The sequence below is a fragment of the Netta rufina genome (genome assembly GCF_964035555.1).
Source record: "Netta rufina genome assembly, chromosome: 2".
In the NCBI taxonomy this organism is placed as follows: Eukaryota; Metazoa; Chordata; class Aves; order Anseriformes; family Anatidae; genus Netta; species Netta rufina.
In genome coordinates this window covers 24036049-24053666 of record NC_140124.1, presented here as the reverse complement: position 1 = coordinate 24053666, position 17618 = coordinate 24036049, and the positions used below count along the sequence as shown (strand labels likewise).

At 35.9% G+C, this 17618-nt stretch overlaps 1 protein-coding gene across 1 annotated transcript in view; it reads right to left on the bottom strand.

The window, feature by feature from the left end:
* CDK14 (cyclin dependent kinase 14) overlaps window positions 1-17618 on the bottom strand; it is a gene marked incomplete at its 3' end in the record, with an annotated part of 181690 nt that overhangs the window by 14450 nt on the left and 149622 nt on the right. The window contains exon 10 of the mRNA XM_084282821.1: window positions 12901-12949. Coding sequence (XP_084138947.1) covers window positions 12901-12949 — 49 coding nt within the window. The remainder of the gene's footprint in view (window positions 1-12900; window positions 12950-17618) is intronic.

The window sequence follows — 17618 nt, the reverse complement described above, 5'->3', positions numbered from 1 at the left end:
TATATATATATAGATAGATAGATAGATAGATATTATAAAGAACAAGCTGCACCTCCCTGCTTCTGGTGACACTAGAAGAGATCACAGAATCAGGAAGCCACATTCACACCAACACCATTGAGCAGAAGGTGCCATTCCTTCTTCAAATTTACTCTCCTGATTTAGCACACTGCTATTTCTCCTTACACTACTGGAAATGCTTTCTAAAAGGAACGTTGGTAATCCTCCAGTAGGGAGAAGTTGGCGGATTGAAATTCCAGGGCCTGATATCGATACAGGCAGCAGTAATACTTATTAAGAACAAATATGCATGTGCCAATACATTAAAACAAGTCTGAATTTAACTTTAAACTTGGACAGGGAAAGACTGAGGATAATTATTAAAGAAGTGTTTCTTAGGCACAAAAGACCATTATAGAAGAAAACAGCGACCGCTCTTCAGTATGCAATTTGGAGAAAAACTGAACATAATTTTGAACTTGTTATTTTTTAAGTGAAACAGTACATATCCACATGTACCTGTATGGAAATATTTTTTAACTCAACAGCCTATGCCTTTTTAATTATAAACAGGTTGGAAATGACTGACCAACCCACAAATTCCATATATATTAGCTATCAATTACTGAAACATGTGGACTGTAAGTGCTTGCACTCACATATGTATGAGGATGCAATGCTATCTGACACTCAGAAATTGGCTTGCAGTAGGGAAGGACTCAATGCTGAACTATTTTTGCAAATCCTAACCCGTCAAAGTAGCATGAAAGAGATACAGCTAAGCAGGGAGTTACTGCTATTAAAACATAAATCAGCATAGGTGATTTAAGAACTAAAATCAAAACCGTTATCTATAACAGTGACCATTAAAGGTCAGATTTCCCAAAGAGCCAGCTATCACTAAAATTGACTGCCAGAAGAGCTCAAGCTAGTTCTAATGACCCAAAATAAGCAGGTGGATTTCCAAAAGAGTTTTACACATGTGGAAATGTGGAATCCATGGAGCTCTGCTACACAGCTGGTCATGTGTACTACCACCAAATCAGGACAAGCAGGTAAATATCTGGGTCCCATTTAGGGGCCTAAATGGATGTTATGCTTTGCTGGAAAGGAGGCAGATTTTAGGCATTCAAGGTAGACAAGGGCAAGTCTTAGCAGCTTCCACGCTGAGAACAAGAAGCTTGGAGAAAAGGACTACAAACAAGTGGTAAAATTGCACTACCTGGGCACACAGCAATGTGATTCACAGAAAAGATGACAGCAGTTGCAAGTCTGTCAGAAGGATCCAGGGGATAGAAGAAGGACTAAATATGAATGAGAAAATAGTGGGAGCTTGGTGAAGGGAGAAGGGAAGAGGTCTAATTATGGAGGATTTTGAAAAGGGTAGAAGCTGCTCAAAAGTGACTGAATGAAACAGCCAGTGTTGGAAGGGGAGCTAAACAACACAGACACACACACAAACAGATGGGTGTACAGGCTGTTTCTTATATGATTTGAAGAAGGGTGTTAGTCAGGAGAGGATATAGGAAGTGTATTATGATAATCAAGAAAAAATTGGATGTCAAGATCTGAATGACAGAGCTGATTGGGGAAGGAAAAAAGTATCTTGGCAAGAATGTATAAAGCAGTCTGGATGCAGAGGATAAAGAAAGGAAAGATAAAAACACCCCGATGGCTTCAGGTCAAGGTGAGAAAGGATGGTAGCATTATAGAGAGAGGAATGTGGGAAAACTTCACTGGGAACAAGCTCAAATGTGCAAGGGGCAGGAAATATTAAGAATCTCACCATTGAAGCCTGTGCCAATGACTTAAGCAGGGCTAGGGAGAAAGCCTGACCATTCACTCAATTGCTGAGTGTTCCCACTGCTCCTTGGATAATTTTGACCCATGCCAACCAGCATGATCCAAAACCATTCCTGGGCATTGTTCACAGGGCAACCCATGCCAGGAACCATTCCAAACCTTTTTTGGAACATGCCAGCCTCCTATAAGTGGGGCACACAACACATTTTCTTCAAGCTTATGCTAGAAAATACAGTTCCTGTGGTCTGAAGCATGGTTCTTGGGCTATTCTGGAATTTTTGAATTCAAAACCTAACACCAAACAGCCCCAAAATAATAATTGCACCTCCAGCTGCATGGGAACCACATAAAACCCTCAGGAGATGCATGCCCAAGCGTTACCTAGTACAGATGTAGCTAAGGTCTGCCACATGGCCTCAGGGCCAGAAGATAGTCCCTGGCTCTGCTTTAGTTAGCAGTAGAGACATAGGCTGTATCTGACAGAAAAATGATATTCACCAAACACTATCTGTCAACATCTCAGGAAAGATTCATGCCCTCATGGTTGCAGAATAAAGCTTGACTCAAGGGCACTTTAAGGATCAAATATGAAAGAAATAAAAGGAACAGAACACCCTAGTCCACAACAGTCATAATGCTGAAGGAAGGCCAGTAATATTCCGGGGCATGATTTTTTATATCAGGGTGGTAAAATTAGTTGGAGGAAGTAGAAAACAGCTTTAAGATTGCTATAGAATCTAACCAAAGAAGGCAATTCAAAAAAGAATGGTCCATTCCTAACTTATGTGTTCCTAAATAAAAGCAAACAATACATTTATGTATTAACAGATGTAAATAAAAATCTTTTTTTCCATTTAAATTCTTTGCAGTCAGATTCTGAGATTACAAATTCAGCATGGAAAATTAGAGCTTTTATTCATTTGTATTTTCACCCTCCTACTGCAGCAGTGATCATAAAACACACACAGCTGGCATCTTTATTATTTTATTCACTGAAGGATTTAGCTGGACAAACATCACAAAGATGGTGGCTGCTTTCATTGAATTTATGATCAAATATGCTTCAGCATAAGATCAACTCCGTAAGATCAATTATTATGAGATGTGAATAATTTAACAGAAAGTTGTCTATTTGTAAATCAGATCTTATGGATATAAATTCAGCTGAAGTAGCAGACAGTGGATATATACCATATTATACATTACATTATTTAAAAGGATGCAGTTATTTTTTATTATCTTTTTTGTGAATTCATATCCACTGATAAACACCATAATTTACATTTTGGTATCCAGCAACCCACTAATTCAGACAAACAAAATTTCAAAATTTTATTTTAAACCTCATTTAAGTTTATCCTAATCAGAAAACAACTTAACAGCTTTAGTGAAATCTTTCAGAATTACAGAAAGCATTTCCTATATAGGCTTAATTTGAAAGAATACACGAACCACCATCACCCTCATTTTATGTTTTCTTTTCATAGATTCTCACCAGAGTCTGTTGTTCAGCCTAATACCAGGAGAGTTATAATAATTTTAGCGCAGATCATGTGCCTTAGGATATAGGATTGACTCAATGCCTAAAAGAAAAAGGTCAGTTCCCTTTGGAACCACTTGCCTCTTTGCCCTCCAGCAATGACAGGTGCACCAGTCCTATGCTGAGTCTCTTTACTCACAGCGTATTGCTGAAGATATATAATCTAACCTCTCCATTTTAATACAGCAGCAAGGATTATTATCTCCTATCTTCCCATTTTGACATTCAGGTCAAGCAGACACTGAACCTATATACATGCTGATTTGCCTGCAGCCAACATCTTTCACAAATTCTCAAACAATAGCTTCAAACTTTCTAAAATAAGCTTCTGAAAGACATCAATAAATTTAATTACGAAAACTGTTTAGCTAGCAAATAAGTCCAAGTTTTGAAGCAAATCAATGTTTTCTACTAGTTTCCTACAACACCGTATGTCTTTGTACCTTCAATTCAAAAACATTGCATGAAAAAGCAACAATTCTAGTTTCTTAGTCCTACATGGCAGGAAAGAAGTGCCACAACCAGAAACACAGGAAAGGAAGCAATGGGGAAGAGGCGTTTTAAGATTTTGTGGTCAAATTGCAAAAAATTTTGGGAGAACATCGCAGGAGATAGTGATGGAATGGTAATATCTGAATAGCTGTGATTACCATTCTACTGCACAAAAGGTGGTGCATCAAATCATCATAAAAGTCATTAAAATGAGTATTTTAAGTGAAGGTACTTCGTGATGTTTTTACTAGCGCAGAAACCTTAACTACTGTCATAAGTCTTAGCTGGCAATTGAGCCAAATAGCATGGGTTTTGAGATTGCCTTAAAGTATTTGCAGAGGTGGCAAAATTCTGTGGCATTATTGATATTATAGCACTTATTGCCTCTCTGCACTGTATCTCAAAATGATACAAATTTCTGAGACCCTAAGGTAAGAATCACAGAAACTGTTCAGTTGAAGAAAAATTATCTGTAACACATGACAATAAGCAGTTGAAAATGTCAACCCGCTTACACCAACGACAGTTGCTTTAGTGCTAAGCATTTTCAAATGCAAGTCCAATTCTTAAGATGCCTATCATTTTGGCATTCATTTTGGAAAAATCTTGTCTGCAGCGGACACACACAAATAATGACATATCCAGCAGTAAGGTCTACTTCATTTACATTATTGACTTCAAAGTATGTCTTCAGTTCTTCAGGCCAATATTTTCAAAACACATCTCAGACTAAATTTTGTCAGCAATGTCATTTTCTGGAGAACAAAGATTTTAGCGGAGAGTCCAACGGTACAGAATTGTAGCAACAGGCCAGACTTAGAAATATGAGGATATAAAGATGTTTGGTGCCTCTGATCAGAACATATTAGACTTCAAACCAAAAAATGAACACAGACACTATGGCAACACATGAGTAACAGACTACCAAAAACATAATTCTGAGAAATTAATAAAATGTTGGCATGTAAAAATGCATAAGGAAAAGAAAAAATACACAACTGGAAACATCTGAAAAGAGTTGATCAGTAAGTACTCAAAAACGTTAATAAAGAACATACTTTGAAAAAAAATCATACCTGGAAACACCAAATAAACATGTCTATCTGATATATGTCTCAATATCTTTAGGAATTCTTACAGAATTAGTAAGGATAGCAAACAAATGTAAGGCACCTTTTGTTTCTTTCTATGAAATACACAGAAGAACAGTTTGCTCTCTTTCTTCATTTCTCTTTACAGACATTGCTGTAGGTAAGTGACATTAGCTAAATTTGCACTGCATTCTGAAGTATTTTACTAGAGAAAAAAATCCTTCCTTTCTTGTTTTTCAAATAAGGAAGAGAATTTTGACAAATATTTTGCTGGACATTGACATGCAATATAGTAGCAAAAGATAGACAATAAAAACAAAATACAGACACTATAGAAACAAAAACAGTTTTAGGGAGAAATGGCTTTGTAAACTCTTAGACAAAATGTTGATCAAAAGAACAGATTACTAATGAGCAAGATGAACTGATTATTTTTAAAAATTGACTTTATCTTTGGTGGAACAAAGTGACAGGAGACAGTGTTTGACGCAGTTTCTCTAAAAATCTTGCTCTGTAGACAAACTCAGAAGAGCTGGGATGTGATATACTATCTCATAGACAGAAAACTGGCTGACAGACCATAAGGAAAGGGTAATGATAAGTGGCAATGTACTGAGTTGGAAGGGAAGTGTCCAGCTGTGTGCCAGAGGGATTAGTGTTAGTCACAGTTTTATTTAACATCTTTATTAATGAACTGGACTAACGGATACGCTGCATACTGAATCATTTCTTAGATGAAACTAAATGCTGAAGACACCAACAAAGACAAAAAAAAAAATAGTACAAAGAAGCTAATAGAAGTGAGATACATGGGCAGAAAATCTACACACAGGATAGAGGATAGATAACAATAAACAATTACTTCCAGGGAAAAGTAACTGAAAATATGGATAGGTTCAGAGATAATAGGACAGATATAATGCCAAAAAACTCTAGTCCAATGCCAGAAATTGAATTAGTTGTTGCATAACAAAGAATAACCATATATTTTAGGGCTGTATTTTCACAGTTGTCACAGATAGGAAAGGTATAGGATGGTAACAATCTGATTATACTGAAGAAACAACCTAGAGTTGGTAGAATACAGAAAAAAAAAAGCGTCATATTAGAGAGGACAAAGGCTTTTGTTGTCCAGCTAGGAGGTTTATTATTATTTTTAACTGGGCCAGGAGGATGTAACACAATACATAAAGCCTATCAGCATCACAAAAGAGGGGGAATTAAGGGAGAAGCAAAAATAAATTGAATATCAGGATAAGCATTATGACAATGAGGTCTGTTAGGCTGAGGAATAATCTCCATCAAATGTATAGAAGCTGTAACATTTGAGTAATTTACAATTAGAATGAAAGAAACATTCAAATATAAAGATTTTTTCATCTTGGCAGAGGTATAAATAGAGAAACTCTATCTGTCTTTCTCAGTCATTCGTTTCAATCAGTGTAATACAATTCATAACCATAAAGCTCACAAGACATACAGTGCATTTCAGATATTGAACTTAACACTCCTGAGCCAGGCTGGGAACTCTGACTTCTGCACTTGAGCCCCTTTATGATGCCAGAATCATAACAAATTGCATTGAGTGCAATGCATAGTAACAGACACAAAAAAAGACACGTAAGTGTAAACAAGCAACTTCATCCCCCCTGAAATTAATTTAATAAACCCCGCTAGTTAGTGCAATAAACAAACCAAAAAAATAGCGTTAGGAAAATGTAACAAAAATTCCCCGCTGCTGAGGGTCTCTAACACTAGAGGAGCGACTGCTGGGTCAGCTCAAGCGCTCCTCCTAGCGCAGAGAGCTCCGCAGTGCTCCGGCTGGAGCCCACCCCACAGCACCCTCCTGCTGGCCTCCTCTGCCAGGCTCTGCCTAGTCCCAGACTGTGGCTGCTGCACAGAAAGGGTCAATCGGCATGCTATCACATCCCGGAGAATTTATTTATTTATTTAACAAAATAGCATAATAAATTTACTACCTGTGAAATGACTTTTTTTTTTTTTTTTTTTTGCATCCCATATTAACATAGGTTTTGCCACGGTATGCTTCCTAAAGTCCCTCGGGGATAAGATAATGACTGATAAAGGGGGTATTTATGAGAAACATGAAACATAATAGGAAATGGAAAAAAAGAAAAAAAAAAGTACAGCAATATCACACCAACCAAATCATCAGGAGACAGAGGCAGGTTTATATGCCTCTAAATCACAAATACTTCTACAAAATCTTCTCTTTTTGTGCCTGGTTTCCATCCTCACCCCTCCTCTCAGCTTGGTTCCTGATCATTCATTAAATGCAAACAAGGAGACAGCCCCAGCATAACTGCAGGACATGCTCCAACTGCACGGGCGTGTAGATATATAAACCAGCCTGGACCAGAATGCACCCCAACTTTTGCACAGGCACAGTTTTAAACCATTATTGCTTGTTTTTGTCTATCAGAAAGGTTTTCCTAACAACACTGGACAGTTTTTTTGCTCCTGCTGTGCTTGAGATCTTGAATATTTTTCTGGCAGCACTACAGACTCCACTGCAATGAACAATGCTGCTTATGGGGCATGGGGTGAACGAGATAAAAATGACAATGAGAAGAGAGTTTTGTCTTTACTCAGAACCTCACTAAGGCAAAGATTGCCTCAAAAAAGCAAAGCGAACTAGGAAAAAAAAAAAAAAAAAAGAATGTTCCCAAATCTCAGCTCTTAACAATTCCAAAGTCTACGTCAGGCTTGAAATGAAATACAGATTCAAAGCAAATGCACTCATTTCTTTTCACTCACTGCTTTCTTCAGGAAGTTTTCACAGAACAACAGTCCCAAAATAGGCAAGCCCATCCTGGAATGCAACTTTCAAACAGTGTATCCTCCAGAAGAGAGGTCTCAAGCACAGAGGCCATTTTGTTGGAGGATGAAATCCTCAGCAGTGGGACTAGCTGGGAGAATAAAGTCTTATTTATATAATAAATACAGCCATTTGGGGGAATTATGAAGTAGCAGTCCTATTTATGCAGAGCAGAATTTGTTTTCAATTGCACCTTTTCTTTCTAACCTAATTTCTCACAATGAAACATATTATGACAGAAGGATCTGAAAAAGCTTTTTATGTCCTACCAAATATACCCAAGGATAATTAGTTTTCTTTTGTCATTCTTCTGGAAGTTGTTGTTTTTTTTTTTTTTGTTTTGTGTTTTTTTTTTTTTAATTGTGGAAAGGCTTTTGCAAATTGAAAAAGGTTGCATTCCATTCTGAAGGTGGAGCTGTTCTTGGTTTTTATTGTTTAGATGTAATTCAACAGATTTTTTTTTATAATTTTTTTTTAAGGTGAAAACATAATTCACTGTGAGCTCTATAGGAAGATCACATTACTGCATCTTAATTATTTTTGGGCCAGTATTTTGTAAACACATTCCACAATGTTAGGTCATGCAATGTACATGAAGCTTCATATTAGAGAGAAGCAAATGTCAATGCAAGTTTTGTTTCCAAAAAAATGTTGGAATACTTCCAACATCATATGAATTTTCCACAAAACTTATAAATCACATCTTACCTAGTAAATACTATCTTTATAATTTTCAGATATTTTCACAGTCAGTGAGAAAATTCAGTCTCAAAAGGATTTAATGCACTCTGAGTGACAGTTATATTACTTCCCTCAAACACTTCCCAAAAGTAGGATTAAATGTTGACCTATTCCATTTAGGGGATTTTAGGAATCTGACTCCTTATATAGTAAGTGTGGGTTTCACTTTGACATTACTCTTACATTCCACATTTTTTGCTAATTTTCAGTGAGACTGAAAATTAAAGAGCCACTAGATTGTGTGCATCATTGTTCCATGGCCCAGCTCTGGCTTTACACTTCACATCTTGTGGAAGCTGGTGTAAGCAATCAGGTGCGATTATTTTGTCTCCAATCTACCAGCTATGGCCTTCTGGGAGGTCTTGGATTTGTTGTGGATTTTTTTTTATTTTTATTTTTTGTTTCTCTACCTTATGTACATGAAAAGCAGGTTCTACGAAGGTTGGATGTGCATTATCCTTCCTTCTAGTAACTTATCCTTACATACATTATAACTTATATTTTGAAAGTCTCTCTGAAGACTTCTAAATCCATATTCTTCTATGTCATGGCCTCAAAAGATAGACACAAACAAGATAAAGGGGTAGACTGTGCTTAGTTTTGAAAACGCAGTAACTGGTGAAAACTTCCTTGCATGCAGAAAGTTGAAGATGTTATCTCCTGATTTGGGAGCACCATGTTCAATCATTGCACTGTTTTAGAGTTTCTAAGGCAGTTTTCTCTGTGACAAATTCCTTAATATCTTTGTACTCAATCCCCACAATAAATGCAGTAGCAGGCAGGACTTCACCTCAGAGAAGCACTGTGAAGATAAATATATTCACCATTGGAATACAGTTACAGATAGGGGCTGTTGAAACTGTTCAGAAGAGTTTCTATTGCTTCCGTCTGTTTGTAAGCCTGAGGGGTGCAGAGTTGAGCAGTCATGGATTGCCACAGCCCTGTCCCTGACTGTCATGCACCTGCATTGGGCAGAAAGATTTACTGCAGCTTGATCCTGCAGAGATTCATGGCTGCATTAATGGTAAACCATTTCTAGACAATCTTTTCTCTTCATCTAAAAATATTGTTTAAATATATAGTTGCATACTTACAAAAGTCATCCTGATATACACCTTAGAATATATCCATAAAACATTTACTTAACACTGTATAGTGATTGCCCCAGAGATTTTCTAAAATACTTTCCTGTTGCAAAGGCCAATGTCCATGCCAACCTTGAATAGCAAGAAGTTATCTCACTGAAATTAGTAAGTGTATACATCAAATCTGAAGTTTAAGCACACATGCAAAACCTTCCAAGACCATTAATATTGTTCTTTGAAGTGTATCTTTCAAAGGTATAAGCCAACAAGTATCTTTGTAATAATACCAACATATGTTTTTCTTCATGTTTTAAGTCTCACACTTATCCCAACTGTCCTTAAAACAACTCTATTTTAAATGGGACATCTTTGCATCATCACATCTTCTACATATTAAATCAGGATGTTAAAAGTGTATATATATATACACACACACATATATATGTATACATATATATATGTATTTTAGATTAGATATTGCTGCTATTTGAAACATCCTAATAAAGAAAAAAAATCTCAAGTATGAATCAGTCTGTTCACATATTAAGTTTATAGTTGAATTATAAAGCCTTGGGAATATGCTGTCTATAACAGAAATGTTTATACATCCTTAACTACAGTTGTGCAAGCAACAGTACTCTAATATAGCACACAGATAAAGACTTACAATAGGAAAAAAAAATCCTTTACATTATGAATGTAAATCATACATAATTAGGGGGCACTAAATATTTTGTATTATAGTAGAACTGCACATATGGAGCAGCGAACTCCGTGCATTGTTATTGCTTTCAGTCTTTCGATTCCTTCATTTATGCTGAAAAATTGCAAATCCTTTATGCATGGAACATTGCAAATGTGTAAATTTGAAGGGGTTTCTTAGAAATGAAAAAGCTCTGGTCTTCTTTGAATCAGTCTGTGGAGTGATCTGTGGTGTGGTGTCAGTTATGAAGTCTCGGAGACTGAGGAGTTGTTTTAAGCAAACTGAGCTTTGTTCCTTTTTGGTATTTTAAGAAAACAGAAATTTCATGCAACGTTCTTAAAAGAAATGTGAGGTATCAGCTTTTAAAATTCAAATCTATTGTTGCCCTGATTCATATACAGGAGATACTGCTAGGTCTAATTGCTGTTAAAATATGGAAAAACAGTCAGCTCGCTCCTGCAGAATGGATGGAATAGTGTGCCAGTATCTATTCACATTACTCACGTATGTATATGCCCCCAAGCAAACACATTCACATCAGTATTAGTTTCCTTGTCCCTCTTTCCCAATCCAAATCTAATTGCCTGTGTTGTAATATAATTGCCTTTTCCAAGCTTTTGGATTTCATTAACCACTTTCAAAGAAACGATGAACTTGCAAGTTTGTTCCTTGTTAAAGGACAGAAAATAGATGATTTTATTAACTTTTTAAAATGAAAGCTGTGACTTTCAGGGAATTACATCATTCCAAGCAGCTAGACTGAGGTAGAGTCAAACACTGCAAGATGCCTGCAATGATCACTAGAACTGATAAAATTACTTTGAAATCTTCACAAAAACTACAAGAGTAGCTAATCCTTCTATTGCTCCTTCTATAGTAAACAGGACAGTAAACATCTTCTATAGTAAACAGCCTCTTCTACAAAGGTCACCTAATAAGGTGTCAGGAAATTCTCTACAGGCTATTGAAAGTTATTTGACTTATTTAGGTTGACGACACACAACCTTCAAGAAGGTCTGTACTGGCTTCAGTTCTGCTAACATTGTCTCCCCCATTACAGGAATCAGAAAGAACTCCTAATGAAGGATTCTGTAGTAATGCAGAAGAAGCTATGTGGTCATGACAGTCACCTGGCACTGTAGAAATGAAGGTTCTGACTCAACAGGTGTACATTTGATGGTATCACATCCAACAACTAGTTATAGCAATGATCCTGGTACATTAAGAGATTTCTCCTTTCTCATTTAACCATAATTTCAAAAGTTTTGTTGTTGTTTTTAAATGAAGTATGCCTTTCCGGTTAAGTCCAACACGTTGAACCAAATTGGAATGGGAAGGAGCAGATGTAGAAGGAATAACAGAATGGCAAAGTGAGCATAAACCTAATTACATCTTGGGCAAATGACTGTGCTATGAATTTCAGAGCTGTACACACACACACTAGTTTTAATAAATTACGGTATTGAAAAAGAACTTGGACTTTTACTCTACTAGTAACTATTTTTCCCTTTTAACAAGGATGCTCTTTCACCAAAATATTTAATTTCTTCAACTTCAGTGGTAAACACTGAGGAGGAGATGCTTCAGACTCCTGTTGATTTATGTCTTTGAACTTCCTGGTAAACTACCAACAAGACAGCCAGTTGGTACCAACAGTAAAATTCGGAATGAGTACCAGAAACAAACAAACAAACAAAAAACGGTAATGCTGTTGCAGCAAAGGCTTAGCCCTGTTCAAAAAAAAAAAAAAAATAATAATAATGGTCAAAACAAGGTAGACAAAATTCTAAGATTTTTTTTCTAGCCAGACAAATTGTTGAAACAACTGTTTATCCTACTTATCCAACTGATACTGTGTATGATTTCTTCAAGTAAGTTAATATGTTCAAATATGTTTCTTCAAATATGTTAATCACTCAAGACAGTGCTGCCCAAATATTCTGCCTGCACAGAAACTTCATATGCTGAGAAACCTTCTATTAAGTTTACACAGATGGTTGGCTAGGCATTCCTGGTTTAGTAGGCAACCTTTCTAGATTTTGAGCACAATACATTTATATTTTACTCCATCTGATATATATGTGTCAAGTATCAGGAAACATTAAAAGGAAAAAAAAATAAGGTGAATTCACATTGACTTTTTCAGTCAAGATAATTAAAATATACAATATGGTTGTTAGCTCACAGGAATGAGCAGATGGACCTTGCAACAGGGGACAACTATTTGGAAACAACATTGCATTCAAAGTTGATTAGAAACAGATTATTTAAAAGTCTCTTAACCTCTATACTTGAACAAAGAAAACAAGATTCAAAACTGATGGTCTAAAGTAATACTATAACATGTTTCGGTGAGTTCGATATTCTTGCCAACTGAGATCCACCCCCAAGAATAAAACTGTATGCTCTGCAGTTTCTATCTATTTACAGAAAGCTAGCAATTCACAAAACATTCAAAGTTGAGAGACATGGAAAAGAACAATACTTTTACTGTAATTAAAATGGTTAAAGTCATTTTAAGTTATGATAACTAGAAGTTGGCATTCCTTAAGAATAAAAAGCAATAAAATAATTAATAATAAATAAATAAATAAATAAAGACTTACTTATTCCATGCTTGTCTAAGGTTTTTAGGGCTGTACTGTGTAAACCGTTCTGAAAAAAAAAAAAAAAAAAAAAAAAAAAAGAGAGAGAAGAGAAACGTTCAATTATTTATCCTAAAACCAGGATTCTTTTTTCAAAATTATTTATTTACTCTCAATTTTCATCATTTTTATGTAAGCACTGCAGCTCAAGTCCCAAGACAGGGCATGAAAAACAGCATAGGAGCAAATACCATGGAAACACAAACAAAATACTTGTAAACAAACAAACAAACAAAAAACAATAAAGACAAAAAGGCATTGTGGTAAAAAACTCACTTACCACAGCATCACCAGATAAGGTAATTTTTACAGTATTTTTTAAATACTTTCGACCGCTAGGGAAAAATAGATGCCTAAAATCTACAATTAATTTATTTTTCCTTATCACAAATACATTTCTCTGCAACCTCACTGTCACTTTTCCCAGGAGGTGTAAGAGTAAGTGGGGGTCTGTGTGGCACTTAGGGAGGCAGAAAACATGAGAGCTACATAAGAGTTCATTATCTAAAGAACATATAACAGATAGTCAACAGAAGTAACAAAGAATATGGGGAGCTCGTTTCACCAAACATTAAGTTCTTAAGTTCAGATGTAAGCACTTTCCCTCCCAGATCCAAGAAGATGCTTGCTCTGCATTAGGACTCTTGTTGGCAGAGAATGATGCTATGAAAACTGCTCCAAAAATGAAGAGCTCATACTCTCTTAGTTCTTTGAACAGGACATATGTGCAACTCAGGAAGGAATAAATGTTATCTGTCTGGAAAAATATAAAAATATTTTCCACAAAGCCTCATCGCACCAAAATCCTACCATGTAGCCTGGTACTCACCATGGCCATCTAACCTAGTGTGATGGCATTAGTTGCTGTGAAGAAATGCTAAATTTGCTAAACGTCCCCCATAAAACCACAAAAATATTTAATTTTGTCTCCACTTCACTCACAAGAATGTCAGTTAATAGATGTACTGTAGTTATTCTATACTGAAACCAGGATAAACATTATGTTTACATGTATATGTACACACAGTTTTGTTGTTGTTGTTTTTGCTTTTGTTTTGGGGGTGGGGGTGGGGAGTGTGTGTGTGTGTGTGTGTGTTCAATTCCTGTATTTGTATACTTCACTTAAGGCAATATAGTTGGTTTCAAAGATGCAACAAAGCAACAACCTATGGCATATTCAAAAACCTAGTGTCATTGTGGATGATTTTGCTTCTTATGCATGTTTTCTTTTCTTTCTTTATCTAAAAAAATGTATGCAAAAACTTCAACTCTCATTGACTTTGTTATCAGAAGTTTTTGACAAATTGCAGACCTGCAGACTTTGAGGGCCACTACACATTTAGAAAAGTTGTTGCTTTAATCATACTGATTCAGTTAAAGCAATGAAATCATTCCATATTAGATATATCTGACAAGTGAACTGGGAAGTGGAAGCTACATCACCATAACCAATTTAAACACTGATATAAAACATAAATGTAATTTCTGTAATATTGTATCTAAATTTATGCAAATAGACTTAAGCATACCCTTAAAGACTTTTAGGTATAGATGAACGTATAAAATAAAAGTTTGAAAGGCTTTCAGTTTTTGTACTGCCAACAAAAAGTTGCTGCACTTGGAAAATATGTGACTATTATAGATAACCATTAAAGCAGCACCTAGTCAGCTTCCCTATGTTAATTTCACTATGAAACAAATGAAGTTCTTTAGTTAAAAAGAGACAACTCTCAGTGACTCTCAGATGTGCTGTCATTACACTACATTAGAATGTAACTAAAACTATTTGGTTGAATCACACCTGAGGCATCCAGATTAAAACTACAGGAAATGCAAATTTCTTTTTATCCCTGTTACACAATGCATATACTACAGGTATGACAATTCCTAAGGGCAGATCTTTAAAGCAAATGAGCAAAGTAGTCAGGATCATTACTAGATGCAACCACAATTCGGTACCAGTAATGTGGCATAGGACTTGTTGCCTATCACTGCGTTCACAGATCTAGGACCACAAACCTCAGGACTGAATTAGTTGTCCTGTGGTGAGTAGTTTAAGCATCATGATGGCATTGAGGACACGATCCAAACTTACAAGAGCGAGGGGCATTACAGTTGAAATTTTATCTGTTGTTTACTGATTCAGCTTCTGCTCTCCAGAGAAGTCTGAGCTCCACAAAGGTCAACAGACGACTTGCACTGGCCTGAGAAGGACCTGAACAAATCCTTGAATTTAAGTTTACAAATGGGAATTACAAACGTATGTGCAATCAGATAAAATACATACCCATAAAAACTACAAGAAAATGAAGACATTCTTTACTTTATAAGTAAATAGTCCAATCACAACACCGTGCATTCCTTTGCGACAAAGGACAGAAAAATTACCTGCAGCTAGACAGCACTGTATTCCAATGAGGTTGAGATACACATGGAAGTTTGGCTAATAAGGGTGCAGAAAAGCACCATGTGGAAAGAGAATTGAACTGACCTGAAGCATTGCTGAAAAGCTAACCTAAATCTATGGAAAGACAGATCTTGACTTTACCCCTCATTTAGGTTTGGCCAGATACTAAGCTGGTTCAAATTGGCACAGTAACCCTGATTTCAACAGAGTTACATCCACTTAAATATTTGAGAAATATTATATCCAACATTATTTCTTCAAAGCACTGTCAGAAATTCTTTCTAATCAATTTAAACTATGAAACACCTGTTAAACGTGGTGTCAGCTACTTGGCCAAATTGCTCTAAGACCTTAATGTCCAAAGATCTGCTTCAGTTCTGCAAGAAAATTAAAAAAACATTGCTATGCCAGATGAGTTTTTACTAAAAAAGGGAAACATTGGAATCAGTTATGTAAATGCTGCTATAAAGAACATGCATAATCAAAATGAATAATCTCAAAGTGATCTTCCTTCTTCCCCTGCCTGCTGCCCTGCTCTAAACCTCTTTTTAAATAAGTATCTTTTTCATCATATGTATCAGGCAATGAGTAGAAGAACTAGGGGAAAATCACAGTAAGGGTGAAGTCCTTTCTATCAAGAGACAAATTTTAGTCCTGAGTCCTTAATTTCAAACTTATTTAATTTGCCTTGTGACTGGAGATCATGCTTCTCCTAACCACTGATGTGAACTCTTTTCCCTTTACTCCAAGCAGATTAGAGGATGCTCTCTTTAAATTCTGGAAGGAAAACCCATCAATACAGTTCTCATTTTTCTACACAAATTTTTGGACATGCCTCCAACCAGAAGCTTGTTAACCTTCACAGACTAGATGGGACTACTGTGGGTAATTAAGCCAGTCTCATGAACATCCCAGCCTTTAGTACTTTTCTGAATTAATCCTTCTTCAGAGAATAAAACCAAAATAACACAACCAGCTGATTCTGATTTTAGAGCTGTCAGAATTGAAAAGCTACAACAATCTTGTCCTCAAGTTTCTCCATCATGATCTATTTTTTTTAAGTCCTGAATTGTGTCAACACAATATAATGTACCTATGAACACCAATCTGATAGTCAGAGGCAATAAAGAGGTAACATGACCTCCTCCTCACTTTCATCTGTGAAACTCCTGTTTGTGTCCAATTAATGATAATTGGAATTCAGTCTCACAATTACATCTCCAAGTTTTCCTGAGTGTTTTTTCAGAGTGAATTACTCACACACCAATATGGAGTCGCCTGCTCTTTATTACTGATGAATTTAACACAAACAAATCTAAAGCTACACACATGTGACTGTGACTAACTGCATGAAATTATATTTTACAATATTTTCAAGTATATAGTTTTGGTATTTATTTTCCAGATGCTCCCATTGATTTGACCATAAAAATTAGTAACATCAGCAGTAGATCTTGACTGTTTGTGAGATCCTGTAATACTGCAGAACTACCTTGAGTGCTCCTCAAAAACAAAAACAAAAAAAGAAAAAAAAAAAAAAAAGAGGAGAAATCTTTGCCTTATGAAAAGCAGCAGCATAGGTGGTCCAAATCTTAGTCCAACCATATGGAAAGAACCCTGCGTAGCCAAAATGTACTGCCACTCCTGCAGAACTGAAAAGCAAATGGGCACAAGCAAGAATTTCATACACATATTCACATCATCACTCAACCATGTAGCCATGCTTCAGTACATACAAATAACTGCCAAGTATGCAGAGCTCACCATCTTTATGTATATGCCCAGTCTCTACATCTAGATTAAAGAAACCTGAAAAACTGTACATTTACAGATTAAGATTTGGTTTAAGGTATATTTTGAATCTTTGTAGTTCAAACATTTTCTGATTATTTTTACTAAATATGCTTATTTTAAACAAAAACATTGGAAGACTGACATGGCAAGCTTATCTGAAATTTGAAGTAAAAATCATGATTTTAATTTATGCAAGCAAATAATTGCAGATCTTTTGGGAACAAATTCAGGAAACAACCTTGATCTTCTGAATTTTATCCCACATATATAGTTGTCCGTCTCACTAGCTACCATGTTCTCACTGTTACGGAGATTGCTATTCACTTGGGTGTTGAATTTCACTAGCCAAAGGTAATTTTTCATTATGTGTAATGAAAGAAAGGAGACTTCACTTTTTCTTTAAATCTCGCAGCACCTAAACCTGTTTTACCATTTGCTTCTTAGAAGACCAGTTTAGCTAAATCTTGATTCAAGTGGT